Source organism: Bos taurus, chromosome 28 (genome assembly GCF_002263795.3).
Source record: "Bos taurus isolate L1 Dominette 01449 registration number 42190680 breed Hereford chromosome 28, ARS-UCD2.0, whole genome shotgun sequence".
Lineage (NCBI taxonomy): Eukaryota > Metazoa > Chordata > Mammalia > Artiodactyla > Bovidae > Bos > Bos taurus.
This window is the reverse complement of record NC_037355.1, coordinates 3709903-3737885: the sequence shown is the minus strand read 5'-3', so window position 1 is coordinate 3737885 and position 27983 is coordinate 3709903. Positions and strand designations below refer to the sequence as shown.

At 44.6% G+C, this 27983-nt stretch overlaps 2 protein-coding genes across 9 annotated transcripts in view; one reads left to right on the top strand and one right to left on the bottom strand.

Moving 5' to 3' along the window:
• Window positions 1-118: 118 nt before the first annotated feature.
• On the bottom strand, window positions 119-23235 carry ARV1 (ARV1 homolog, fatty acid homeostasis modulator). The gene is given in 6 exon segments (NM_001035302.2): window positions 119-561; window positions 3329-3475; window positions 4771-4995; window positions 11400-11553; window positions 14098-14217; window positions 23014-23235. Coding segments are annotated over 5 exon segments (849 nt in total). The 5' UTR covers window positions 23221-23235; the 3' UTR covers window positions 119-561; window positions 3329-3332.
• Window positions 23236-23444: 209 nt separating this feature from the next.
• The window catches only part of TTC13 (tetratricopeptide repeat domain 13), a 98826-nt gene continuing 94287 nt past the window's right edge, over window positions 23445-27983 (top strand). For 7 of the 8 annotated variants that reach the window (XM_010820422.4, XM_059882519.1, XM_059882518.1 and 4 more), the window contains exon 1: window positions 23445-23766. In XM_010820422.4, the coding sequence (XP_010818724.1) occupies window positions 23502-23766 (265 nt within the window). In that variant the 5' untranslated portion in view covers window positions 23445-23501. The remainder of the gene's footprint in view (window positions 23767-27983) is intronic. The other variant, NM_001205860.1, reaches the window with a different exon arrangement.

Here is a 27983-nt window from a genome sequence, read left to right as displayed (position 1 = left end):
TAATTCACTCGTTAGATGTACAATTCAGTTGTTTTTAGTTATTTATTTCTGAATCAGCTGACTTTAAGAGTAACTTAGTTACAGGGGAAGATTCTGAATTAAAAATTCACAAAAGCTCAGTTTACTGTGAGTTTATTGAGAAAAAAGTATTTCTCTTGTAAGAATACAAAGTATTATTTTAACCATTAACATTTAAATTAAAAAGATATAAATATGTCAAAGTCATGAACAAAGATCTTTTCTTCTGTGTGACTCATGAATTCATGTTCCTTCAGTTCCAGCGCTTACCTGAACCGTCCATAATGTATAATCTTCACTCGTTGCATACATTAGTTCCCGCAGCAACATTCCTTGTGTTTGTGTGAGTGTTTCCGTACGTGGTTTAGTTGTTTCGACATGGGTTAGCACTTCCCAATGCCATAACCGTCGCTTTCTTTTTTAGGAAGTATATCCAAAGCTTTGCTTCGTTTTACACAACAATAATGAGAAGACTGGTTTGTATTTTTACGTCTTCTATTTTACAGATGCAACCAGTCATGCCACAGACAGTAAAAAACGAAACTGTGGATAATAAAAACAGTATTTAGAGTGGCACATTCCGCAAAAAATCAAATCAACAAATACTTATTAGGGCAGGCTCTGTACTACAGGAGACACTGTTACCTCAGGCCTGGTCTGTCCGGGCACCAAACCAGGTTGAGGGAGGTAGACATAAATACACGGCATTTTAATGTAAAGTGTAAACAAGTATAAAACATGAGATAACCTAAAAAGGAAAATGGCTTTCAAACGGCTGCTCAAGACAGGGAACCTTCTCCTCACAGAAATTATACTGGATAGCTCAAAAGGCAGAAGCACAAAAAAAGTGGGGGCAAGGCCTTCAGCACTGGGACAGTCTCAGGAGCTCTGGGAATGTGACTGGGCGGGGCCCTAGGAGCTCACTGGAAGGAGCAGGCGTGACAGACTCAAAGTTTTGGACAGTCTTCATTCCTCAGAGAGGCAGAGGTGACTGAATCTGGTTAGTGGAGAGGAGTGTGATCTATCTGGCGATGAGGAAAGGGTAGTAGAGAAACCTGCCCGCAGAGGAGAAATGAGCACTAACACTCACAGAAAACTGAAAGCAGTTGCTCAGGAAGGGACCGAAACTCTGGCCAACAGTAAGAAGGGGTGGAGAATCCAGAGAGGCGCCAGAAGTGGTGCTCTGTGAAGATGGACTGAAGGTCGGTAAGGAGGTTGTTACAAACTTTGAAACAGGAGATGATGAGGGTTGAGCTGGGGGCTGAGTGACAAGATGAAAAGCTCACAGGGGACTTCCCTGGTGGCGCAGTGGATAAGAATCTGTCTACCAACGCAGAGGACACAGGTTCGATCCCTAGTCCAGGAAGATTCCACATGCTACAGGGCAACTGAGCCCATGTGCCACTACTTCTGAGCCCGACTGCTACAACTACTGAAGCCCATGCACCTAGATAGAGCCTGTGCTCTCAAGAGAAGCCGCCGCAGTGAGCGGCTCAAGCACTGCAACCATGAGAAGGCCCTCCTCGCTGCAATTAGAGAAAGCTGTATGCACTGCAGAAGACCCAGGGCAACCAAAAATAAATAAATATTAAAAAAAAAAAAAAACTAAGAATAACAAGAAAGGCTATCAGGAAGATTCTGTTTTGGTGAAGGCTGGGGATACTGAGTTCAATTTTAGAGGTAATAGCGAGGCTGTCCTGGAATTATCTTGAAGGCAGTGGAAGGGCATGAGTGACCTGGCAGAGGGCGGGTACTGGAGGTATCGGGTCTGGAAAGATCTGGAAGCAACCTGCCCTAGATGGGTCAAGCCATGTTGCTGCCAAAGCCAAGTGTCTGCAAGGCAGGAGAGAAAAGTGGAGGGCTGAGGCAAGACATGGGAGACAGACAGGGGTAGGGAAAAGGAAGGTCGGATGCCAGGAGGGGCGCAGGCGGCCTGTCTGGGACGGCAGCAGCTTCTGGAGCAGAGCAGTGAGCAGGGCCCTGGCAGAGCTGGGGGCTGGCTGCTTTCTGTTATCAGAGCACTGACTCGGGAAACTGGGGAGAAAGTGTGTTTTACAAAGAGGAGAGGCAGTGGAGAAATAGGCTCAGAGCAGCCTGTCTAAAGTAAAGAGCTGCACACGTCTGCTGGCAGAGGGGAAGGAGTCACTGCGGAGGAGAGAGGGTGAAGAAGGAGCAGTGTCTCTGAGGACCCGGAGAGGAAGCGGGTGAGCTGAGCGTGGAGGGCGGGAGGGCTGCTGAGGAGAGGCAGAGAAGGCTCAGAGCTGCGCCTGTGGGGTGAGGGGGGTGCCCGAGAGCTGCTTCAGCTTACCCTGCCTGCTCCCTCCCTTCCTCACCACCTGCCACTCCTTTATGTCTACCCGATCAGCCACCCCAACACAGACTGTGGGGGGCTGGCGGTGGTCCAGAGGCTGACAGTGACCAGAGGCAGGAGGATACCTTCAGGCTGTACTCAGCTCTGGAGAGGAAGACAAGCTGAGCATAGTGCCGGAACAGGAGGGACGGAAGGAAGAAAGAGGACAGATGACCAAGCAAGTGCCGAAGGGAAAAGGAAACTCGGGAAGTCCGTGGTAAGTTTCCACTCTCAGCAAAGTGAGAGCAGACACGAGGGTAAGTAAGGCGGGGAAGACTTCAGGACAGCTGCTCCAAGGCCCCTGTGTGTGTGGTGGGGGCGGGGGGGGAAGGGGTCCGTAGAGGTGACCTCAAGACAGAGGAGCACACCCAGCCGCGCTCTGTGCAGACGCAGGGGCGACCTGCCAAGCTCAGCAGAGAAAAGGGCTGATGGACTCACCCCAAGAGCTCTAAGGAGGACGCTGATAGGAGGGCAGGGAACCGGCTGTTTCAAGGGACTAATGGAGAATGATGCAAGCTGCCTATAGGTTCCAGGCACAGTTAAGAGAGAGGCAAATGGGACAAAGGTAAAGGAAAGTAAGAGGTTTGGGGGAGAGAGGTAAAAAAGGCAGCAGAAGGCAGGGGTGGTGGGAGGGAGGGAGCAGAATGGTTGGAAAGGGTGGGAGACAGCTGTCAGCGGGACAGACTTCAGCGTCTGACGTTTTGGTGGGAGTGAGCTGGAAGGGAGGTGTTAGAGAGCTGTGAGAACAGGGACCCGGAAATAAAAACATAGCTGCTGATGCCACTCAGGGTGACAACAGAACTGGAGTGCAGAACCCTAGCGTCCCCCAGGGAGACAGAGGTGACCTCGAGGTACCCAGGTGCTGGGGTCGGGAGGGGGGTTATGTGTTCTGCAATGACATCTGTCTAGTTTGAGAAGGACACCTGTCTGGCTGCAAGAACACTGAGAGATGCTCTGTACCTCTTCAAAAGTCTTGAGATTTATAGATGGCACAGTCACTTCCGACAGCCCATTCCATCCTCTGGAAGAAATAGACCATGGTGCTCTCCACCAGTAAGCCACTCAAGATGGCCAGGAAGGCGAGCTTGCGGTTGATGTTTAGGGTCACTGAAAAAGAAAAGGCAACTGATAAGTTCTTAAGAGTTTAAATGAAATTGGCATGTAAATTGTGTGGCAGTGTGAATGGAATGGTTTCGTAAAACTGTTTCTTAGAAAATCTCTATTTGTTCTTATTAATCTATATTGTTACCTTTCCATCTGCAAAGCTTTTGGGAGAACTAAAGCATCTGCTGATAACAAAAACACCAAGCTTCTCCTGCTCTCATCAAGACAGAGTCGCATGAATATTAAACAGGAAACTAAAAGCTAGATTTTAAGGTTATAAAGAGAATAGCAGGAAAAAAATGGATACTCTTGGTTTTATAGTTTACAAGATGCTAAGCATTATAAGAAATATCATATTAATATACTCATTTACAATAGCACTTCTCACAATGTATGGGATAAAAGATGACACGCAGGGCTGCTTTACCCTTCCTCAGTGTAGTAAGAATTCTCCTGAGTTGTGAGGCAGATACCTGGCATTCTAGCCTGGCTTGACAACTGCCTGGCCATGTAACTTTGGACAAGTCACTAAGAGCTCATTCATAAAGTAGAGGTAATAATAGTTGCCCTACTGACTCGGAGAAGGCAATGGCACCCCACTCCAGTACTCTTGCCTGGAGAATCCCATGGATGGAGGAGCCTGGTAGGCTGCAGTCCATGGGGTCGCTAGGAGTCGGACATGACTTCACTTTCACTTTCACTTCACTTTCATGCATTGGAGAAGGAAATGGCAACCCACTCCAGTGTTCTTGCCTGGAGAATCCCAGGGACGGGGGAGCCTGGTGGGCTGCCGTCTATGGGGTCACACAGAGTCAGACACGACTGAAGCGACTTAGCAGCAGCAGCACTGACTCCACGGGACTTGCCTGAACCTGCCAATGCATGAGACACAGGTGCGATCCCTTGATCAAGCAGATCCCTGGAGAAGGAAATGGCAACCCACTCCAGTATTCTTGCCTGGGAAATCCCAAGGACAGAGGAGCCTGGTGGGCTACAGTCCATGGGGTTGCAAGAGCTGGATATGACTGAGTGACTGAACAACAACAATAGCTGACCCCACAGGATGGATGCAATGCATAAGGGAGCATTCTGAAAACTAAAAAGTACCATGTGATTAAACTGAACTAATTCTGAATATGTGCCATGGATAAGGTACTATGAAAATGTTAGGCACTGTTATTATTCTACAAAGAGTTCCAGTGTTTAATAGGTTATATAAAAACTGTACTCTAGAAACAAGGCTTTATAGATTGTATATGGGTTGAAAGCTGAGAAAAAAGAGTAAGATGTAAACATACCTCTGATTGCCTGAAAGTTTGACGTAAGGACAAACACTTTAATGAGTCTGAGGCACAGGGGTGTGTAATCATGTTCCCAAATCACAGCTGGGATCAGCAAGAGTTTTCCGTAGCTAGATAACAATAATGCCTTCAGCAGCAAAGTGAAGTTGAGTTTTTCTTTCGCTCTTATGGGTCGTTCTACCCACAGGAAAGCAAAAATGCCAATAAAATAGGCAGTCTGTTCTAAGGAAGAAATGGAAAATAAAGATACAAATGTCTCGATCCAAACCAGAGCCCCCTAAAAACAAATAAACCACAATTCCAAAATACAGCCTATCAGCTGATGACAAAAGAAATGTTTATCAAGATCAAATTTTATGGACTTCCCTGGCGGTACAGTGGATAAAAATCCACCTGCCAAGGCAGGGGACATGGCTTCGATCCCTTGTCTGAGAAGATCCCACCTACCATGGATCAGCTAAGCCTGTGTGTGATGACCACTGAGGCTGGGCACCTAGAGTTTGTGCCCCACAACATGACAAGCCACAGCAGTAGGAAGCCCACGTGCAGCAACAAAGGGCGGCCCTCGCTTGCCGCAGCTAGAGACAGCCCGACAAGTACAGCAACGGAGACCCAGTGCAACCAAATAATAAATACTACTATTAATAATAATGGCTTCCCCGGTGGCTTACTGGTAAAGAATCTGCCTGCCAATGCAGCAGACATGGGTCTGATCCCTGGTCCAGGAAGATCCCGCATGCCACGGAGCAACTAAGGCCAGGTGCCACAACTACTGAGCCCACGTGCTGCAACTGCTGAAGCCCTTGTGCCCTAGAGCACATTCGCAGGAACAAGAGCAGCCACTGCAACGAGAAGCCCACACTGCAACCAGAGAGCAGACCCCGGTCACTGCAACTAGAGAAAAGCCTGCGCAGCAGTGAGGGCCCAGCACAGCCAAAAATTAATTAATTAAATTTTAAAGAACCAGTCATTACAAAAATTAATAATAAAAAAATAAAATTTTCTTTCTTTCTTTCTCGTTATTATTTTTTAAATAACCCCTGTCTTTTGTGTCAAATCCTGCTGGTATCAATTCCGACACATTTTGATAATTCTTTCATGAAGTATTTCGCTCTCTGGAGAAAAAGTAATTCTGGAAGAATTGTAATCATCAACTTTCCGAAGTTCCTTTTAGGAAATCAGGTTGTTTAAGCATTTTTACTCCTAGAGATCTCCACAGAGAAAACAGAGAGGAGAATGGAAGCTTTTAAATCTGGAAGATGGGACATAGCCTAGGAATTACATATGAAGATGTTTTTTGTTGTTGATTCACCTACTCTTTATGGAGTGCCTCTTAGCCATAAGACCTTGAATGGTCTGTTACCTAAATTAAAAACATTCCGTATTCATCTTAACAAACTTTTTGAGTGTTAATTCCATATCCTTCCAGAAAGCATGAAGAGACAGAGTCCAGACTAGAAGAAGCAATAGTTCCCCTGGTATCCCACAGTCAGAACAGAGTGCAATCTGTTCTGTTCCCAATTAGGAATTTAACAATATCTTTTAACTGCTTTATTTTATTAAGATTGTTATTAATAAGATTGTTAGTGCTCTGACTACCCAGCTGCATACATTTTGATTGGTCTGTCCCTAATTCTATTTTCTCCTATGCTGTTGTTCAGTCGCTCAGTCATCTCCGATTCTTTGCAACCCCATGGACTGCAGCACACCAGGCTTCCCTGTCCTTCACCATCTTCCGGAACTTGCTCAAACTCATGTCCATTGAGTTGGTGATGCCATCTAACCATCTCATCCTCTGTTGTCCCCTTCTCCTCCTGCCTTCAGTCTTTCCCAGCATCAGGGTCTTTTCCAGAATCAACTCTTCGCACCAGGTGTCCAAAGTATTGGAGCTTCAGCTTCAGCATCAGTCCCTCCAATGAATATTCAGGATTGATTTCCTTTAGGACTGACTGGTTTGATCTCCTTGCAGTCCAAGAGACTCTCAAAAGTTTTCTCCAACACTACAGTTCAAAAGTATCAAACTGGACAAAACATGGTCCACTGGAAAAGGAAATGGTGAGCCACTTCAGCATTCTTGCCTTGAGAACCCCATGAACATATTATGAAAAGGCAAAAAGATTTTCTCCTATAAGCTGTGTTATTTAGGTTTCTACAGGATCACGGTTTTTTTTTTTTTTTTCCTGGAACACGTGTATTACATAGTAGGAGAAATAACTGTATTCCTTCTAAAATGTTCTATAACTGAATCTAGCCAAAATAAAGAGGTTCCAAATATAGGTGATTAGGAGCCGTAGTCTGTAATTAGGATTCATATGGGTCAATGCTATTATTGGGCTTTCCTGGTGGCTCAAACAGTAAAAAATCTGCCTGCAATGCAAGAGACTTGGGTCTTGATCCCTGAGTCGGGAAGATCCTCTGGAGAAGGGAATGGCAACCCACTCCAGCATTCCTGCCTGAAGAATTCCATGGACAGAGGAGCCTGTCAGGCTATACAGTCTCTGGGGGTGCAAAGAGTCAGACATGACTGACTGACTTTCATCCATACACACACATTCTATTATTGTCCTGAAGATAGATGTTTCCAGTCATTAAGTGAAATGTTTTTAGAGGTTTTACTGTTTGTTTTTTCATAGTAATATGTGATGGATATGTCAACAAGAATCGAAATAAGTGTGTTCAGTTCAGTTCAGTCACTCAGTCCTGTCCAACTCTTTGCAACCCCATGGACTGCAGCACGCAAGGCTATCCTGTCCATCACCAACTCCCGGAGTCCACCCAAACCCATGTCCATTGAGTTGGTGATGCCATCCAACCATTTCATCCTCGGTCGTCCCCTTCTCCTCCTGCCTTCAATCTTTCCCAGCATCAGGGTCTTTTCAAGTGAATCAGTTTTTTTGCATCAGGTGGCCAAAGTGTTGGAGTTTCAGCTTCAGCATCAGTCCTTCCAATGAATATTCAGGACTGATTTCCTTTAGGATAGTCTGGTTGGATCTCCTTGCAGTCCAAGGGCCTCTCAAGGGTCTTCTCCAACACCACAGTTCAGAAAAATCAATTCTTCAGCGCTCAGCTTTCTTTAGAGTCCAACTCTCACATCCATACATGACTACTGGAAAAACCAGAGTCTTGACGAGACGGACCTTTGTTGACAAAGTAATGTCTCTGCTTTTTAATACGCTGTCTGCTACTGCTAAGTCACTTCAGTCGTGCGACCCCATAGACAGCGGCCCACCAGGCTCCCCCGTCCCTGGGATTCTCCAGGCAAGAACACTGGAGTGGGTTGTCATTTCCTTCTCCAATGCATGAAAGTGAAAAGTGAAAGTGAAGTCGCTCAGTCGACACAGAAGTCTTCAAATTTTTAAACTGGCTGATGCTTTACAGACTCATTTATAAACTGATGATGGTTGCAGCGTGTCTCTTCAGTGTTTCTGCTTTTCTTGGGTTTGAGTTTTGCTACCCTTTATAGATCTAGCATTAGATCTTTCTCCCCTTTAATGTTTTCTATTTCGCAAGCCAAAATTATTTCATTTCAAACACCTGTAAATCTTCTTGCAAGTCATTAATTTAAAAAAACATTAAATAATTAAGTGTCTAACAATTTATCTTGATGGTCTGCCATGGAGCAGCCCACTCTCTCTGTTTAGCCCTTTCTGCTCCATTTTCCATTTTCCACCCACATTCTTCCAGAAGTTGCCATTTATCAAAAATTATTACCTAGAAATCCGTCAGCCTATGTTTGATCCATACATTTATATTTTGAAAGAATATAAATGATTTTGAAATTGAAAAATTGAAGCTGAAAAATTGATGCCTTTGAACTGTGGTTCTGGACAAGACTCTTGAGAGTCCCTTGGACAGCAAGGAGATCAAACCAGTCAGTCCTAAAGGAAATCAACCCTGAAATTTCATTGAAAGGACTGATGCTGAAGTTCCAATACTTTGGTCACTTGATGCAAAGAGCCAACTCATTGGAAAGACCCTGATGCTGGGAAAGATTGAAGGCAAAGGAGAGGATGACAACAGAGGATGAGATGGTTGGATGGCATCACCAACTCAATGGACATGAATTTGCACAAAATCCGGGAAATAGTTAAGGACAGGGAAGCCTGGTGTGCTGCAGTCCGTGGGGTCGCAAAGAGTTGGACTTGACTGAGTGACTGAACAACAGCAACAAAGCAGAACAATACCAGAGCTCAAACAAGGATGAGAGACATCTGAATTCCAATCAGCAGAAGCGGGGCATGCAGTAATAGGATAAAACTAAAGCCTCTGCCTGTAATGCGGGAGACTGGGGTTCGATCCCTGGGTTGAAAAGATCTGTAGAAGGAAATGGCAACCCACTCCAGTGGTCCTGCCTGGAGAGTCCCAGGGACGGAGGAGCCTGGTAGGCTACAGTCCATGGGGTCACAAAGAGTAGGACACGACTGAGCGACTTCACTTTACTTCTGGGTCAATTAGGATCCATAATTAGGATTGCAACTCGGTGGGACCTTCCTGATTGTTTGCTTCCTGATTGTTTGCTCAGTTGGTAAAGAATCCACCTGCAATGTGGGAGACCTGGATTCCATCCATGGGTTGGGAGATCCTCTGAAGAAGGGAAAGGCTACCCACTCCAGTATTCTGGCCTGGAGAATTTCAAGGACTGTATGGGATCACAAAGAGCTGGACATGACTGAGAGACTTTCACTTTCAGGATCCATAAATGTAATTTAGGATGGTTAGCCCCCATGCAATTTGATATAGTCTTCAGGGGAAACACACCATCTCCCTTCAAAACGACTTAAGGGCTCGTCCACTGCAAGGATCTGTTCAAATAGGCAGATTATATATCCTGGGTTTTTAACTGATAATAATGAAAATAATCAAAATACACAACTTCCTCACAAGAACCATCTAATAACAATGGTGGGTGGTCTCCTGTCACTGGAGACACAGTCTTGCAGGAATCAAAAGAAAAGGGTTTCCTGCACTGGAGGGAACGGCAGACTGCATCACGCCTTTCTAGCTTAGAACTTGGGAGACTGAGGAAGCTGCCCCCGCCCTTGGGCTGCACACAGTCTTTCACAGGCAGGTATTAGAGAGCCCTAGCCCTTAGAGCTTTCACACATCAGATGGGTTCAGGAGGAGCAGCGGTGGAGAAAGAACTGCAGCGGGGAAAACAAGAGACGGGGCACCGGGAGACCTTCCCCGGCTCTGCACTGACGCTAACCTGCTGGGGGAACTTCAGGGAGACCACTGGCCCTTCCTGTTTTTGTACTTTGACAACTGCAGATAGGGAAGGCAACCCAACCCACCTACCAAAGAGGATGGTTGTGAAAACTGAGTTGATGATACTGTAGAAACAGTTTTTAAGTTATAAAATGCTAGATTTGTGTAAGACATTCTTTATAAGCTGTTTTAGGGATCTGCAACCTAACTAGGGATTAGATTAAGACACATATAAATGTAATAGGAGAAAAAATTTCTGTTCAAGTGTCAAAACAGCCACTATAGAGTAAGTGCTACAGAAATTCCAAACTATTTGAAAACAAGCTTGGTTAGTTTGTTGTTTTGTTTTGCTTTTTAATTACAGACATAAAGCAGCTCATCTATAGCAATTCTAAGAGGCTTTGCTTTAAAGCTTAAAATTATATTAGGTTATAGCTCTTGGTTTAGGTGATTTGTTCAAGGAAGTTTTTAATATTATGATGTACATTTGGGAATCCTCAGCAGATAGATGAATTTTAAAGCCACTGGGACTGGATGAGAGGGCCAAGGGAGTGAGGGCAGCCCGAGAACAAGGAATGAAGGACACAGAGTCCAGAAATACGACGCTGCAGTGGTGCGCAGGCGGCACTGTGGTGAAGAATCTGCTGATGCAAGAGGCCCCTGGAGGAGGGCACGGCAGCCCACTCCAGGATTCTTGCCTGGAGAATCCCATGGGCAGAGGAGCCTGGCGGGCTACAGTCCATAGGGTCACAAAGAGTCAGACGTGATTGAAGCGACTTAGCATGCAGGCATGGAGACTTAATAGTACTAAAATAATATTTCAGTATAAGGAAAAAGGTTTTAGAAGTAGAAAGGCATAGAAACCAGTCAGTAATAACATAGTCACAGGAATGAATTCAACCCAATTCTGACCTAAGTCACAAATTTCAAATTCTGTAGAAAAGCAATTTCAGAACTCAAAGAATTCTGGGGAGTAGCCCTTTCCCTGCACATAGTATATGAGTAGGTAATTAGTATAGTAATTAGTAACTATTGTAATTAGTAATAATAGTAATTAGTACAATACACTGAATAATGTCTGGCAGTTATTAATCTGTTTTAATAAAGATGAGATTCAAGTAATCTTCAGATTAGATAATCATAACTTAAACTGAAGAATTGTACCTAAGATACTGTGTCTCAAAATACTTTATGAAACACGTGTATCTGATAAGCATAATTATTTCCATGACCTATGCGTGGTAACAAAAGTTAAAAAGCAGGTAATTTAGACAAACTCACCTAGCAGATTAGTGGCAGAGCTGAAATTTAGTCTCAAGTCCTCTAGCTAGCTCCTCTTACCAATGATTAAAACCATGCACCTTAATTTTAAAATCAAAATAGTCGGTCAAATAATAGTAGAAAGCATGGCTTCTTCCTACCTAGAGAAGCAATTGCAAACATTCTATAGAAATCCCACTCCTTAGCGTATCGGATAAAATCATCAGGATCAATGCTTTGGCTGGAATCTTGAAGCTGCCACCATCTCAGGTATGCTTCACAAAGCAGACAAAATACGCAGAGTTTTCCGTGCATCTGTCAAAAAGACATTGCCATTCAAGCAGGTAAAGAAACAACTACTTAATATTGACCAGCACAGACACAGCTAACTTTTATCGGTTCTGAAGAATGTCCGATCTAGCAGCTTTTCAAATTCAGAAACTGCCCAGTTAAATGCAAATTGTATTCAGTATGTAACCACTAGGTTTTAATCAGCAATGTTCAGCAGAAGCATCACATGGAGAGATTTTTCAAAATACAAATGTCTAGGCCCCAGTCCTGATTCAGAATCTGCAGAAGGATACCCCAGGCAGCCTGAGTGTGTGAAACACTCAGGCAGAGGGTGAACGCTAATGTGCACCCCTCCTTAAGAATCACTGCTTTAAATAGCAGTTCACTTCATCCTTTGTTATATTCTCAACATTTGTCTGATACATAGAATCAAGCAAAAATTTATGTGACTCAGGATGGGTGGAAGCAGCAATAAACACATTTAATCTTAAGATTTCATGACACCTCATAAGAAACTATTAGTCTGAACATGAATTTTTAAAAAAATGCCTCTAGGTTGGATGAGTATAAACTAAAATAGTGAAAGACAGCAATTAAAAGTGGCAAATCAGTTGAAAGTTTTAGAGTCTGAAATTTTGGCAAAAACAGAAAATGCTAGGCAACAAAAACTGGCTTTTTTCTATACATTTCTCCTACTCGTTGAAATTTATCTGTGTAAAGTGGGTAAGAGAAAGTGTGTGTGCAAAGCTGATGTGGTCCAGGGATAAGCATGGGTGTGAGCTTCTAGGGCTGCCCCATGAGCACACTGCTTCTCCTGGCTGCACTTTGGCATCCACTAGGGAGATTCAGCAGAGAAGGCAATGGCGACCCACTCCAGTACTCTTGCCTGGAAAATCCCGTGGATGGAGGAGCCTGGAAGGCTGCAGTCCATGGGGTCGATAAGAGTCGGACACGACTGAGCAACTTCACTTTCACTTTTCACTTTCATGCATTGGAGAAGGAAATGGCAACCCACTCCAGTGTTCTTGCCTGGAGAATCCCAGGGACGGGGGAGCCCGGTGGGCTGCTGTCTCTAGGGTCGCACAGAGTCGGACACGACTAAAGTGACTTACCAGAGCAGCAGGGAGATTCAAGGAATACTCGTGGTGGATCCCATTGCCAAAGATTCTGATTTAACTGGTTCTGGGTGAGGCCTCGGCTTGGAATAATTAACTGGTGCCCCCACCCACTCCCCCAGGTGTTTCTAATGTATAGGCAAGTCTGAGACTTCAATTATATTACAAAACAGCTTGGGTTATTTAACTTGGGGGAAGGAGGACAGGCGGAGAAGGCAATGGCACCCCACTCCAGTACTCTTGCCTGTAAAATCCCATGGACGGAGGAGCCTGGTGGGCTGCAGTCCATGGGGTCGATGAGGGTCGGACACGACTGAGCGACTTCACTTTCACTTTTCACTTTCATGCATTGGAGAAGGAAATGGCAACCCACTCCAGTGTTTTTGCCTGGAGAATCCCAGGGACGGCGAAGCCTGGTGGGCTGTCGTCTATGGGGTCATAGAGTCGGACACGACTGAAGTGACTTAGCAGCAGCAGCAAGGAGGACAGGGATAATAAATTGCACTGTTACTGTCCCTGTTAGCCCAAAATTAGGGTTGCCAGATTTGGCAAATAAAAATGCAGGACATCCAGTTAAATATGCACTTCAAATAAACAACAAATACTTTTTTCATGTATGTATGTTCTGTGCAATATTTAGAACATATGCTAAAAAATTAGTTTATCTGACTTCCAAGTTTAATTAAGTGTCCTGTATTTTATCTGTCAATCCTAGCCAAACTATTAAGAGTATTCAAGTCAATTCATTAAATTGTACATTTGAAAAAAAAAAATTTCAACTGTATCTATTAGGACTTTTCTGATTTTTCATCTCATATATTCCCTCAACAGGCTTCTCTGGTGGCTCAGTGGTAAAGAATCCACCTGCAATGCAGGAGATGTGGGTTGGATGCCTGGGTCAGGAAGATGCCTAGAAAAGGAAATGGCAACCCACTCCAGTACTCTTGCCTGGGAAATGCCATGGGCAGAGGAGCCTGGTGGGCTACAGTCCATGGGGTCACGAAGAGTCAGACACAACTTAGCAACTAAACCAATCAGCCATTCCCTTAATAGCAGAGTATACCGTGCAATGTTACATTTAAAAAATATTTTTCTTTTAGTGTTTGCTTAGTTTTAGGGATAATTCTCTCCCTATCAGGTTATATTTAATTTTATTCTGTTCAAAATTATTGACATCTGTTTCAAAAGGTAACCTACTAAAAAGGCAAGCCAGATGATGGTTTGTCAACTTCCTGCCAGTGACCGTGTTCTTAAATACACACTAGACATTGCACACCTTTTTAAAAAGCAATGCCTGCTACTTCCAGAAATTTCCAAACATTGCCTATGAAAGACTCACTCTTGTTAGAATTTCTTTCTTTAAATAATGTTCTTTAATTCTGTTCAAAAGTATTATTATTTCAAAACGCAAAATCATCAAGCAAAATTAGAAAAAAAAATTATCACAACTTACGTTTATTTTGGTATTGAAAAGAATATGCCTGTAGGCCTGGGCTTTGCATAAAATAGCATTAATCAAGATGATTACAGGATCATACTCGATGTATTTGTCTACAGGTTTCTGGCAGGATTTCTGAAATAATGCAAGACAATATTAGAAAAAATATATTCATACATTCTTAAATCTTAGAGGATTTCAAAGCAGCAGATTCTATTTTGGATCTGTATAGCAATAATGGCACCCCACTCCAGTACTCTTGCCTGGAAAATCCCATGGACGGAGGAGCCTGGTAGGCTGCAGTCCATGGGGTCGCTAAGAGTTGGACATGACTGAGCGATTTCACTTTCATTTTTCACTTTTATACATTGGAGAAGGAAATGGCAGCCCACTCCAGTGTTCTTGCCTGGAGAATCACAGGGATGGCAGAACCTGGTGGGCTGCAGTCTATGGGGGTCGTACAGAGTCGGAAACGACTGAAGCGACTTAGCAGCAAGGTTGTAACAGCATTTATTTAAAGATGGCTTCCCAGGTGGTGCTAGTGGTAACAGAATCTGCCTACCAATACAGGAGACGTAAGAGACGCAGGTTCGATCCCTGGTTGGGGAAGATTCCCAAAGGAGAAGGAAACGGCACTCCACTCCAGTATTCTTGCCTGGAAAATTCCATGGGTAGAGGAGCCTGGCAGGCTCCAGTCCATGGCGTCACAAAGAGTCAGATACTACTGAGCAACCCAGCACGAGCATTTATTGAAACTTCCATTCAGATATAAAATGTTCATCTATACAAGCCTTGGTTTCAAATGAGTAAATATAATCTTCTAGGGTAAAAATATTAATCTTTTAACCTCATATTAAAAAGCTAAAAAAGATATTTGATTTAAAGACATTTCAGGCAGGAAAATATTTCAGAAAATGCTACTTTCAGTCTGTAGGAACTGTTACAAAATAAACAAGCTCAGAATGTACAGTAAGTTCATTGCCTGTTGACTAGATGGCTCCAACTTTGTGGCTCTTGAAATATGATTTTGAGAAAGGGGTTCAGAAAAGTAACCCTACACCCAGAACTTCTGAGAGATACAGGCGGGCAGGAATCCTGGGGTGGCCCTACCAAAAAGAGCCTTTTTCTTTTTCTCCATTGAGAAAATGGCAAGAAAATGGTCTTTCTCTGCTATAGTAGACCCTGGAGACCGCTGGCTGTATGTAAGGAACTGGGTTGTGCTGCCTGGTTCTGAGTTGCCCAAATTAAGGCCCTTGGGCCCTCAGTAATTCCTATTAAATGGCTTTTTTTTTTTCCTTTTGGCCAGGTAATTACAATGTTATGAAACCCCAATGCCATTAGAACATACAAAATGCAAGTACAGGAACAAGCTCATTAGAATTGCAACATCTGAATCAGTATTAGCTACAAAGTTGCAGGGCTATTAGTCCCTGCATAAACTAATGGCTACAGTTAAAAAATAGAACAATTTCAAAACTCTGAGAGGATAAAGTAGAAATACAAGAAATGATGGATATGCAAACATACTAGGAAGACCTTTTGATTACATCAAAGTGCTAGAAGAAAAATGGAGTGCCTTGAAGAACAGTAACCCTGCATTCCCAATGTCATAAAGAGTTAGATTCAATTCCAAGTTTCTCCATTTCACTCACGTCATTACAAGAAGTGTGTGTTTGTCTAGTCATCAGGTGAACCAATGAAGGGAGATGTGCTATTACCCTGAATTTGCTGCTACTGCTGCTAAGTCACTTCAGTTGTGTCCGACTCTGTGTGACCCCATGGATGGCAGCCCACCAGGCTCCCCCATCCCTGGGATCCTCCAGACAAGAACACTGGAGTGGGTTGCCATTTCCTTCTCCAATGCATGAAAGTGAAAAGTGAAAGTGAAGTCGCTCAGTCGTTCCCGACTCTGAGCGACCCCATGGACTGCAGCCTACTAGACTCCTCCGTCCATGGGATTTTCCAGGCAAGAGTACTGGAGTGGGGTGCCATTGCCTTCTCTGTACCCTGAATTTAAATCCACCTAAATGAGTGCTGAAGAATTGATGCTTTTGAACTGTAGTGTTGGAGAAGACTCTTGAGAGTCTTGAGACTCTTGAGAGTCCCTTGGACTGCAAGGAGATCCAACCAGTCCATCCTAAAGGAGATCAGCCCTGGGTGTTCTTTAGAAGGAATGATGCTAAAGCTGAAACTCCAGTACTTTGGCCACCTCATGCAAAGAGTTGACTCATTGGAAAAGACTGTGATGCTGGGAGGGATTGGGGGCAGGAGGAGAAGGGGACGACAGAGGATGAGATGGCTGGATGGTATCACTGACTCGATGGACATGAGTCTGAGTGAACTCTGGGAGATGGTGATGGACAGGGAAGCCTGGTGTGCTGCGATTCATGGGGTCGCAAAGAGTCGGACATGACTGAGTGACTGGACTGAACTGAACTGAATAGATCTGAGGTGTAACAGGTTAGGTTTTTTAGCTGAGCAAAGAGAAAGCCAGTGTCTAAACAGAAGCCACAGAATCAGAAATTATATATACACAACACAGCAGTTTTCTGGATCTTCTCCCTGTGCTACTCACGTGGAGAATACTTCCTGTCTTTATATAAATAAGAATGGAAGGCCAGAGATGCTACTTCATTTTAAGATGAAGAAACCAGAGACTGGTCAGGGATCTTCTCTCTGTCCTTTAAAAATTCTTTGAAAGCCATCTCCTGACAGCATGAAAAGTCTAAGATGGGATTTGGACATATTTCAGAAGGAGGGAGGCAGAAGACAGCAGCAGGAGACAGGGCAGCATAGCTATTCCTTTTGCAATCACTTACCTGACAAATGTGTCTGGAATGACTACTACACTCAGAGCAATAGCCTCTCTTTACTTGGCCATTTCTGTGGACCAGGCATATCCACAGTGCTGGATACCTACCCTGAGACATAAGCTCTAATCTCAAGGACCTTACAGTTTAGAAAGTGAAAGTGAAAGCCGCCCCGTCGACCAACTCTATGAGACTCCATGGACTACAGCCCACCAGGCTCCTCTGTCCATGGAATTCTCCAGGCAAGAACACTGAAGCGGGTCTCCATCTCCTTCTCTAGGGGATCTTCCTAACCTAGGGATTGAACCCAGGTCTCCCACACTGCAGGCAGATTCTTTACCCTTTGAGCTACCCAGGAAGCACTGCCCTGGTGGCTCAGACAGTTTAGAAGGGGAAGGGAAATAAACATGCTACTAAAAGTGCTACAATGGAATAAGCACAGGGTGACACAAACCGAACAGAAGAGGCGCTCCTGGTGTCACGTGACATGCTATGTGCTGTGCTCAGCTTCCCTTCCTAGCGTGCTGCGGATTTTAGAAATACTGAGAGTTCATTAAAGTCTGCTGTTCCCTCCCTATCAGTTTAGGCTGAATTTTTCCCTTGTTCTGCCTCTATTATTTGCTTTTCATTTGAGTGCTTCCTTCACCTTGAATGTAATGAGTAAAACCACGCACACACACACACACAAACACACACACACCACAAATATAGTAAAGCATCCTGTGGCGAGATAGCTAAATTGAGTAAGTAAGGTTTCTTATTTCTGGAAGAAAAGCTATGACCAACCTAGACAGCATATTAAAAAGCAGAGACATTACTTTGCCGACGATTGTCCATCTAGTCAAAGGTATGGTTTTTCCAGCAGTTGTGTATGGATGTCAGAGTTGGACTATAAAGAAAGCTTGAGCACTGAAAAATTGATGCTTTTGAACTGTGGTGTTGGAGAAGACTCCAAGGAGATCCAACCAATCCATCCTAAAGGAAATCAGTCCTGAATATTCATTGGAAGGACTAATAATGAAACTGAAACTCTGGTCCTTTGGCCATCTGATGTGAAGAACTGACTCATTGGAAAAGACCCTGATGCTGGGAAAGATTGAAGGCAGGAGGAGAAGGGGACGACAGAGGATGAGATGGTTGGATGGCATCACCGACTCAATGGACATGAGTTTGGGTAAACTCTGGGAGTTGGTGAAGGACAGGGAAGCCTGGTGTGCTGCAGTCCATGGGGTTGCAAAGAGTTGGACACGACTGAGTGATTGAAATGAACTGAATGAGTCTGGCAAAACTGCTCCATTCTATATAATTTACTATTAATAGTCAAGTATCCTGAAAGAGAAGCTTGTCTTCCAAGAAATCCCTACAGGACAGGGACCATGAACACCCAGTAAACTCAAATACTGCTTCCACCAGCTCAGTCTTAACATGGATATGACTTAGTTTCTGCTGCTATGTTCTCTAATTCTACAATGCATCACATCTCTTTCAGAATATGAATTGGTCATTTTTTTTTTTCATGAATATTCTTGCTGCTTCTTCCTTCCCATCATCTCCAGGACAATTCCCTTCCCCACTCATTCTCAAATCTCTTTAACTTCAACTCCACAATAAGCAAGCACATATCTGAAAAGTGAAACCCATGAAACTTTCCATTCCTGCGAGGGTAGTGCTGTCTTATTCATCTTTGCACCCAGCAACCAGGGATGAAAGCTGCCTCCTGTTGTCCCGAACAGAACTAAAACTTGGGACAATCTCAAAGGAGTCTTGTTTTGTTACCATAATGGATTTAACAAATATCTGAGCAGTTAAAACAGGTCAGGCTCTACAGGATATTAAAAGTACAATATCTTTAACATAACTATAATAAATTGTGAAATGCTGAAGTAGAGAGAGTGACTGAAAACAAGGGACATGCTTCCATTAGAAAAAAATGAAAGAAATAGAGATAGGCAAGCTGGAAGGAATGGCAAGAGAAAAGCAAGAAGAGCAAAGGGATGGGAGATTAGAATAAAAAAATACTGTGAGGAGATCAAGTTGAGTATACTGCTGACTCCAAATACAGCAGAGAAGAGACCAAAGTACATATAAGTTACTGACTGCAACCACCTAGAAACTTGATATTTTTCCCACAACAAATAGCATTATGTCAGACTTCTCTGGCGGCAGAGTGGATGAGAATCTGCCTGTCAATGCAGGGGACACAGGTTCAATCCCTGGTCTGGGAAGATTCCACATGCTTCAGGGCAACTGAGCCTGCACACCCGAACTACTGAAGCCCAATCGCCCAAGAGCCTGTGCTCCACAAGAAGAGAAGCTGCCGCTATGAGAAGTCCACTCACTGTAATGAATTGCCCCCATTCACCACAAATAAGCCCTCATGCAGCAATGAAGATCAAGCGTAGCCACAAGTAAGTAAAGAATAATAATTTTTAAAAAAATCTGTAGCTTCATCATATATAAAAAACAACATGATATCTAAAACTCTTTTACTTTTAATCACAGGACTTTTGGACAGCCTTTAAAAAATTAATTATTTTATGGTTTAATTTTCAGAGTCTGGCACCAAATGAATGATTTTTCTGAGTAATGGAATTATGCATATTACTAAGCATTAGTATAATATAAACAAGGTTAGTACAAACTCCATCTCATTATGGAATGATTGTGTACAATAATTCAAAATGTATAGTACCACCATTCAATATTCCAAATATTACTCTAAAATCTGTCTCCTGGGTGAGAAGGTGTAATGCTGGGAGTCTGGGGGTGAAGGGAAGTGGGTGATAGTATAGCTGTTGACCTAAATAGCTATCCAGTAATTATCTTTACATAAATAAAGGTATAGAGAAACCAGCGTCTGATGGTTTGAGAGGGATTTTGTTGTTGTTAGCCTAATGCCAGTAATTTTTAAAAATATAAATTATTTTATACTAATAATGATTGCTAACTAAAATGCATGGGCATTTACTAGCTTTTCTTTGGACAAACAATATTCATAGTTATGTGACTGTCATCTTTCAGATGGGCTATTTAATTGGACTAGCCCAAAGTCATTAAGTTCAGACCACATATAACTTACTTTTCTCTCCCTCAGACCAGGATGGCTAAGGATATGATCATCTAAAAAGTTAGAAATGGTTCATTCATTCAACAAATACTTATTTAATAACCATGTATCAGACACTGTCCTGGGTGATCCAACCACATTAATGAATAAAATATACACAATCTCTGCCCTTATGTAGCTTACATTTCAGTGGAAGGAGACAGACAATAATAAGGTCAATTACAGACAATATTAGAAGACAATAGATACTATGGAGAAAGATAAAGCAGGGAAAGGTGATAAAAGTTTACCAGACTTGAAAGGGAGATCATCATTTTTAATAGGGTGGTTAGAGTAAGCCTCTGTGATAAGATATTTGAGAAAAGTCCTTGAGGAGGTGAGGGAATTAGCCATGCAGCACAAGAGAGAAAAGTGTTCCAGGCAGAGTGCAAAGTCTCTGGGCAAGGAACTCTCCTGGTTTACGAAATATGAGGCAGCCAATGGGAGTGCAGGACAAAAAAGGGGGCCTTAAACCAGTGCAAGGATTTTGGCCTTAACTCTGAGTGAGATGAAAGTCACTGGACGGTTTGATCAAAGGAATAACAGAATCTAACTTAATTTTAAAAGGATCAGTCTGGCTGCCGTGTCATGAGGTGCAAAGAGACATAGGGAGGCCACCTGGGAATTGTGACAATAACCCAGATGAGACACAGTGGCATGTGGACCACATTTGTAGCTGTAGAGGTGATGAGAAGTAGACGATTCTGAACGTAATTTGAAGATAGAGTTAACAGGACTTGCTGAGCAACTGAATAAGGAACGTGAAAGAGAAGTATCATGGGTGACTATATTTTTTGGCCTTAGGAATGAAAATGATAGAATTGCCATTAACTGTTTGAAAGTTTGAGATGATTGCTGCTCCTGCTGCTGCTAAGTCGCGTCAGTCGTGTCTGACTCTGTGCGACCCCATAGACGGCAGCCCACCAGGCTCCCCCATCCCTGGGATTCTCCAGGCAACAACACTGGAGTGGGTTGCCATTTCCTTCTCCAATGCATGAAAGTGAAAACTGAAAGTGAAGTCGCTCAGTTGAGTCCGACTCTTCGCGACCCCATGGACTGTAGCCTACCAGGCTCCTCCATCCATGGGATTTCCCAGGCAAGACTACTGGAGTGGGGTGCCATTGCCTTCTCCTTGATTAGTTACGTCCAAATGGAGAAGTCAAGTATGTAGCTGGATATTTGAGTCTGGAGTTCAAGGGAGTTAAGGCTGAAGGTATAAATTTGGGAATTTTCTACATTTAGATGGTATCTACAGCCATGAGCAAGAATGAATTCTTCAAAGGAGAGTATATAGACAGAAACAAGAACCAAGCATCAGGGTACTCCATGGTTAAGAGATAGGAAGGGAGGTGAGGCAGAATCAGAAAGGAGATTGAGAGAAAAAAGCCAGCAAGATTAAGAAGAAATCTAGAGATTATGGTGTCCTGGCAAGTGATCATAGCATTTATGGGGAGGAGGAAGCAAGGGGGGCACATGCTGCTGACAGTTAACTGGGAATGACTAGCAAAGTGGAAGTCAATGATGATCTTAACAAGGTCAGTTTCTAGTGGAGGGCAGGGGTGAGCCTGGAGTGGAGAAGAAAGCCTGTCTCAAGTAGATTCAAGAGAAAGTAGGAGAGGAAATAAAGAGAACAAGTGAAAACATCTTTTAAAGAATTTCTGCTGTCAAACGGAGAAGAAAGAACAGGAGCTAAAGAAGGAAGTGGGGTCAAGATTTTTTTTCTTTTTTTTTTTTTATGGAAGAAATGATAGTACTTATGTTAATGAAATGATCAGCAGAGAGCAGAAGAGTACTGTTATAGGGGTGTCCTGAAGTAAATGGAAGAGGGTGGTGCATGAGTGGAGGCATTGGCCTTGGACATGTTTATGAATAGTGCATTCTTAGTAACAGAAGGGAAGATTGAGCAGATGCATTTCGAACACTAGTACTGGGTTTATGTGGTTGCATAGTTTGTGGAAGTTCTCTTAGGGAAGCAGGAGAGGATATATGTGAAACTTGAGGAGAGACAGGGTATTGTTCAAAGGAGTGGGAACATGAATGGACTAGTGAAGTGTTCCATGATGGACAGATGGTATCAAGGCATACCTGAGGTTAGTGGTCATGAATTTAAGGTGTTTTCTCCCCAGCAAAGCTCAGTAGCAAGGGTGTAGGGTCAGATCAGGGAATATGTTTCAATTTTGCCAAATGAGAGAAACAATTTCAAAGAAGAACAGGAAATTGAGAGTGCAGGCACAAGAATGATTATTAATATGATGGTTGACAAGAAACAGGTGCACCTTCACACTGTTGACTCCCTTGCAAATTACTCTTGCCATGTTTTTGAAATGAGAATTATTAAAAAGTCATCAGGAGATCAGAAAGGGGACAAAAATGTATTGACTGCCTATATTGTGACAGATTCTTCGCTAATGTCCCCAAAGAACCTCAAATTTTGTGGTTTTTTAAAACAAAGTTATTCTCTGTAAACAGACTATGGAACACCTCGAAAACAGTATTTTTACTTCCTCGTTTTTGGTTTTTATATCATCAACGTCCAGCATAGTGCTTCGTACATAATAGTGTATGTTCATGAAACCTGAAAAAATAATCTAGGAGAATTTACTGTAGGTTACGATGTGTTAAGACGGTAACATTTGTCTAATCAAAGGGAGAATAAGAATGAAATAGTTTTGACGGGAGCCCAAATGCCAGCCTAATCAGATCTTTACATTTCTCTGCACAACGCATGCATCCATCTCCGTCCGAGGATTTGTTCGCCCGGGTCAGCAAACACGAGCCGTATGGGAAAAGTGCTGTAGGCAGCACTTCCCTACCGCTACAGGTATTCATGCAAAGGTTCGACTGAGCCGGAACGGAAATGTCAAGCCTCGAACTGGAGTCTGTATTAGAGCACTCTGAAACTCGTTGATTTTCGATCGCCCTAAAAAGCTGGCAAAGATTTAACGGTCTCTCACGGTCCCCAAATCTCGCTGCGCCATTTTTTCCCCCAAGGACACCCCACACCTGACAACTCACACAGATTGTTATCTTCAACACGCCGTGGTTATAGTCTCGGTACAATTCCTTGGCCTCTTGGTTGCATTCGATGCACCTGTACTGGCAGGAAGCCGAGGCATCAGTATTCGAAGTCATTGTCACCTCATCCGTCTTCCCCTTTCCCTCTGTAACCCCTTCGGTGTTCCCTTTGCCAGGCCGAAGACCATTCTGCCCACCAGTGCCCATTTCCACGCAACTGCCAGCCAGAACTTCCGATTCAGTGGCGGGGGAAGACGTCAGACGGCAGACCGGAAGTCTTGCGCCCGGCGGTGCTTGCTGGGACTCGCAGTCCCAGCACCGAAGCGGGGCGCTCCGGCTAGGCTGAGCTGGGACTACAACTCCCAGCAGGCAGTGCTATGACCACCCCTTCTTCGGCCCCCTTGCCACAGCCCACCTGCCCGCCGCGGGTTAAGGCTGGGAGGGCGCAGCGTGCTGCGAGGGCCGCCGCACATGCGCCTTGAGGGAAGATGGCACCTGCCGGCTGCTGCTGCGGCGGCTGCTGGGGCGGCGCTGTGGCCGCCGCGGACGCCGCCCGGAGCGTCTTGGTGCTGCTGCTGCTGGGGGTTCTGTCTGCCGGGCCAGGACCCGGCGCCTTAGCCACCGAGCACTACTCGCCGCTGTCCCTGCTCAAGCAGGAGCTGCAGCACCGGCAGCAGCAGGAGGCCCCGGCGGGCGGCGGTTGCAGCCCGCAGTCCGGGGACTGGGGGGACCAGTACTCTGCCGAGTGCGGCGGTGAGTGGGGGGCGGCGGGCGGGCGTCAGGGTTGCGGCGGAGTGCCGGCGCGGCTGGGCCGTAGGGGCTGCGGGCCTCGGCGCCGGTGCCGTCCGCCCTGGCCTCGCTGCAGCCGGCCGCGGCGTGTATCCCTGCGGGAGCCGGCTTCTCGAAATGTTGCACCAGGGCCGCTTCCCGCCGCTCGTACCCACGCAGCTGCGCGCCCTCCTCCTGAGGCCGCCTTGGGGAGGGCGGTGAATAGTGAAAAAAGCTGGCAGCATTCTCCCGAGGCCAGGGCGGGCTCTCTGCAGCCCTAGCAACTTTCCAAAGCGTGGAGGAGTAGATGGCAGGTGGCCCGTGGCAGCCTCAGTCTCTGCTCCGGCCCCCTGCGGGTGCTGTGTGAGCGAGAGAAGGAGCAAAAAGGACCAGACCCGTGCCCGGAGCAGGGATGTCTGGCTCATCTTAGATCTGGAAATAAGATTTCCTGACGTCCCTATTGAGGTTTTGTATTATACATAGCCTCCGAGAATTTGATCCCTGGGAAAAAGGAGGGAACAGAAGAGTAACCTCATTTTATCTGTTCACTGACAGATGTTTAAGACTGACCTGTGATCTGTCAGGTGTCCCCAGAGAGTAAAAATAGCCCTGTGGGCTCCCATGTATGTCAGACATAGTGTGTGTGTCTTGGCACTGGGTCAGCTCATTCATTTAGGTTGGGCACTACTGGTCTCAGTAGAGGCAGGGTACGTATGTCCATTTTTTTCCCTGGTGCCTATAATGCAGGAGACCTGGGTTCAATCCCTGGGTTGGGCAGATACCCTGGAGAAGGGAATGGCTACCCACTCCAGTATTCTTGCCTGGAGAATCCCATGAACAGATGAGCCTGGTGGGCAACAGTTGTCCATGGGGTCGCAAAGAGTCAGACACAAGTGAAGCAACTAACACTTTGACTAAGTGGGTATTTTTACCTTTCAATCCCCTCCCTTCTCCTTCCTCTTTCCTCTTGGCCTGTGTGAGTTCCCTTGAGGTTTGCTTTTGAAACGTCGGGGTCTGCTTGACTCATAGGAGCTGGCTGGTTGGTTTTATGGCCTGACAGCAGTCTAGCATTGTTTACCTAGGAAGACGATAAGTATTTTTGGTTGAGATGAAATGTCGAGATTAGCACAGTGTGATTTCCTTTCACCACAATCTGACTTCCTTGAGGGAGTCTCACTCACTGAGGGTTATGTGACTTCTGTATTTTGTAGTAGGCCGTGGCCAGTAACAGCATAAATGCACAGTGGAAAGAGAATAGCTTTTACCTCTGTCACTTTCTGTGACTCTGATCAGGTTAATTGCCTGTCTTTGCATAATTGCCTCCTCTGTAAATTGGAGACTGTTCCCTAATGACAGGGTTTCCTTTTCTTCACAAGGATGTTGTGAGGAAAATGAGAAATAGCTCATTTTGCAGTGCTTGCTGTGTGCCAGGTGCTGTTTTAAGAACTTTAAGTTGGTGAGGCAATTCTCTTAGCCTGTTAGAGCCCTGGTTACTATGTCATTGGATGGTAGCTCCTTTTCTAGGAGGAGAAAACGGAGGCACAGTGAAATCATCACTTTCCTGAGGGCCCACAGTTGGACAGGGAGGAGCCCAGGTAGTCAGACTCCTGACAAAATTTGTCTGAAACACTCAGTGGTTATAATTAGGAAAACACATTTGTAATATTTATAGGCATATAGAAAGTAGTGCATAAACCTTCCCTTCCTTTCCCTCCTATATTCATATGGTGCTCACTGGCTAAAGGAGACCCTGATTCTAGGCAATGAAAGAGACAAATCAGTTTAATTATGAAATCAGTTGATTTTGTTGATCTAGGTGACACATTTCATTTTGTAGCATCAGGCTTATGCCAATGGCTAAGAGTCGTCATTGGAGCCAACTCTGACTTGCATTATGCTTTTCCCCCAAATGATAAATGTCAGTTTTCAGAACCAGGGCATTTGGAAGAATCCTGTTCATCCTCCATGCCTTCACATACAGAGCCTAATGGTCTCTGCTTCAGAGGATGAACAGAGGCTTTAAGCATTATTTAAATGTTTCTCTGTATCGCCTCCACGTAGTACTTATTTTCTCAGTCTTCCAGATAGCCTCCCCTGGGCTGACGTGAATGTTCCAGTAGCAGCCGAAGTGGCTTGGCTGCTGCTGTTGTCACCTGGGAAGTAATTGCCAGGGTCAACTGCTTATGCTCTATGGGTCCCCAGGTGTTCCGGTTGGCGTTACTAGTGTTGTGTGTGACAGAAGCCCTCTCTTTTGTCATAGAAACTTGCCCAAATGTTTCTCATGTCTCCATCCTTGTCCTAGACAACCAGGTAGAAGCAAGTGAAACCTACCTTGATCCCTCTCTGTTCCAAGAAGAACAGATGTAGCAACAAATTCAGGATTTAGAGCGAGCCAGATCATAGCCTGAGGGGCTCATGCTCTGCATCCGAAGCTCCTAGATGATCAGTATCAGGTTTAAGCAAGTGTCAGGATCCAGAACTAATCAGTTATTCAAAATCAAGACGTGACCTCACCAACTATTAATCATGTCACTGGACTGTCCAGCCCCAAATTAAGCCAGCCCCTTTTCAGAGGCTTTACAGTGGCTTTTCAGAAGCCTTCCCACTACTGCTAGATATAAATAACTGAGTTGATGCCTGCATGAGCCTGAATCTGCACACCTTTGGATGAGCTGTGTATGTATTCTCTAAAGACAGAAACTTCAGTGACTGTAGGGCTGAGGAGAATGGCTGGTGGGAGCTGTCGGTCTGGAGAGGACAGTGGCCGGAATCCAGGCCTCAGGGAGCAGCCTCGGGGAGCCCAGTTGCCCAGACGACAAGCTTGGATGGTCTCAGTGCCATGGGGCTCAGCCTGGCTTTCCTGTTCCCTAGCCCCCCTTCAACTTTTTCTCCTCTAGCACGTTTTTACATTTTGCATTTTGTTTGAATAGCATGTATAGCCTCAAACTTCTGATACTCTGTTTTCCTATGGTGAAAATCATCCTACTCTTTTAAAAAATGAATGCTGTAATGTACATATTTTTTTAAATAAAAGTAAATGCTCCTCCCCTTCCTTGTTATCTTTGCCCCGTTTGTAGTTTGGAATTGTGGGAAGAAAGGAACCGAAGTTTACTCCTAATTCTTTCCTCTGGTTTTATACTTGTCAACACTGCATCCTTCTTTAACACAGTGCTTGACACTGAAGTAGGAATTATTTTTGTCTCCATTTTACATGGGGAAACTGAGGCAAAGAGAATGGTTACTCAGTAGAGAGTCAAGCCAGGGTTTGAACCTAGCCTATCTGTGAACTACTTGTCAGTAATATTTGCATATTAGTATAATTTGTGTGGGTTGCTTCAGTAGTGTCTGACTGTTTGCAACCCCATGGTCTATAGCCTGGCAGTCTCCTCTGTCCATGGGATTCCCCAGGCAAGAGTACTGGAATGGGTTGCCATTTCCTTTTGCAGGGGATCTTCCCAACCCAGGGATTGAACCTGTGTCTCCTATGTCTCCTGCATGGGCAGAAGTATTCTTTACCCCTAGTGCCACCTTCTTACTAATATTATTGATAAAGTCCTATGCCCTTTAGGTTTGTTTGTTGAGAGTTATACTCTTAGGTGGCTTGTCCTAGAATTTTATGTTTATGTATGTGCAGGATTGTTCCATTGAATCTGACATTTTGGACTGTAGAGGGGACTGGTCTGTTATTTAACTGAAAACCTGTCTGTATGCCTCCTGGATGCTCCTTAGTGTTGGAGGCGCTGGGGTCACAGCACAGTTGGCTGAGCTCCTCCCTGGAGCCTGTGTTCTGCTGGAATAAGGAATTAGCACGCACTAGGCCTGGGGAAAAGTACCTCCAGAAACAGAGTGCTGTGGGGATGCTTCTTTGAGAAGCCCTGGGAAGGCCTCTGCTAAGGTGATATGAGCAGAGACTCGGATGGAATGAGACTTGGAGAAATCTTAAAAGTGTGTTAGTCGCTCAGTCCTGTCTGACTCTTTGTGACCCCATGAACTGTAGCCTTGCCAGGCTTCTTTTGCCTGGCATGGATTCTCCAGGCAAGAATTCTAGAGTGGGTAGCCATTCCCTTCTCCAGGGGATCTTCCAGGGATCAAATCCAGAAGATTCTTTACCATCTGAGTCATCGGAACCGCGGTATCCTTAACCTGACGCCCTGAAGTCACATATCCGGTAAAGTAAGGTTTAGTTAAATTGTCACTTGTCC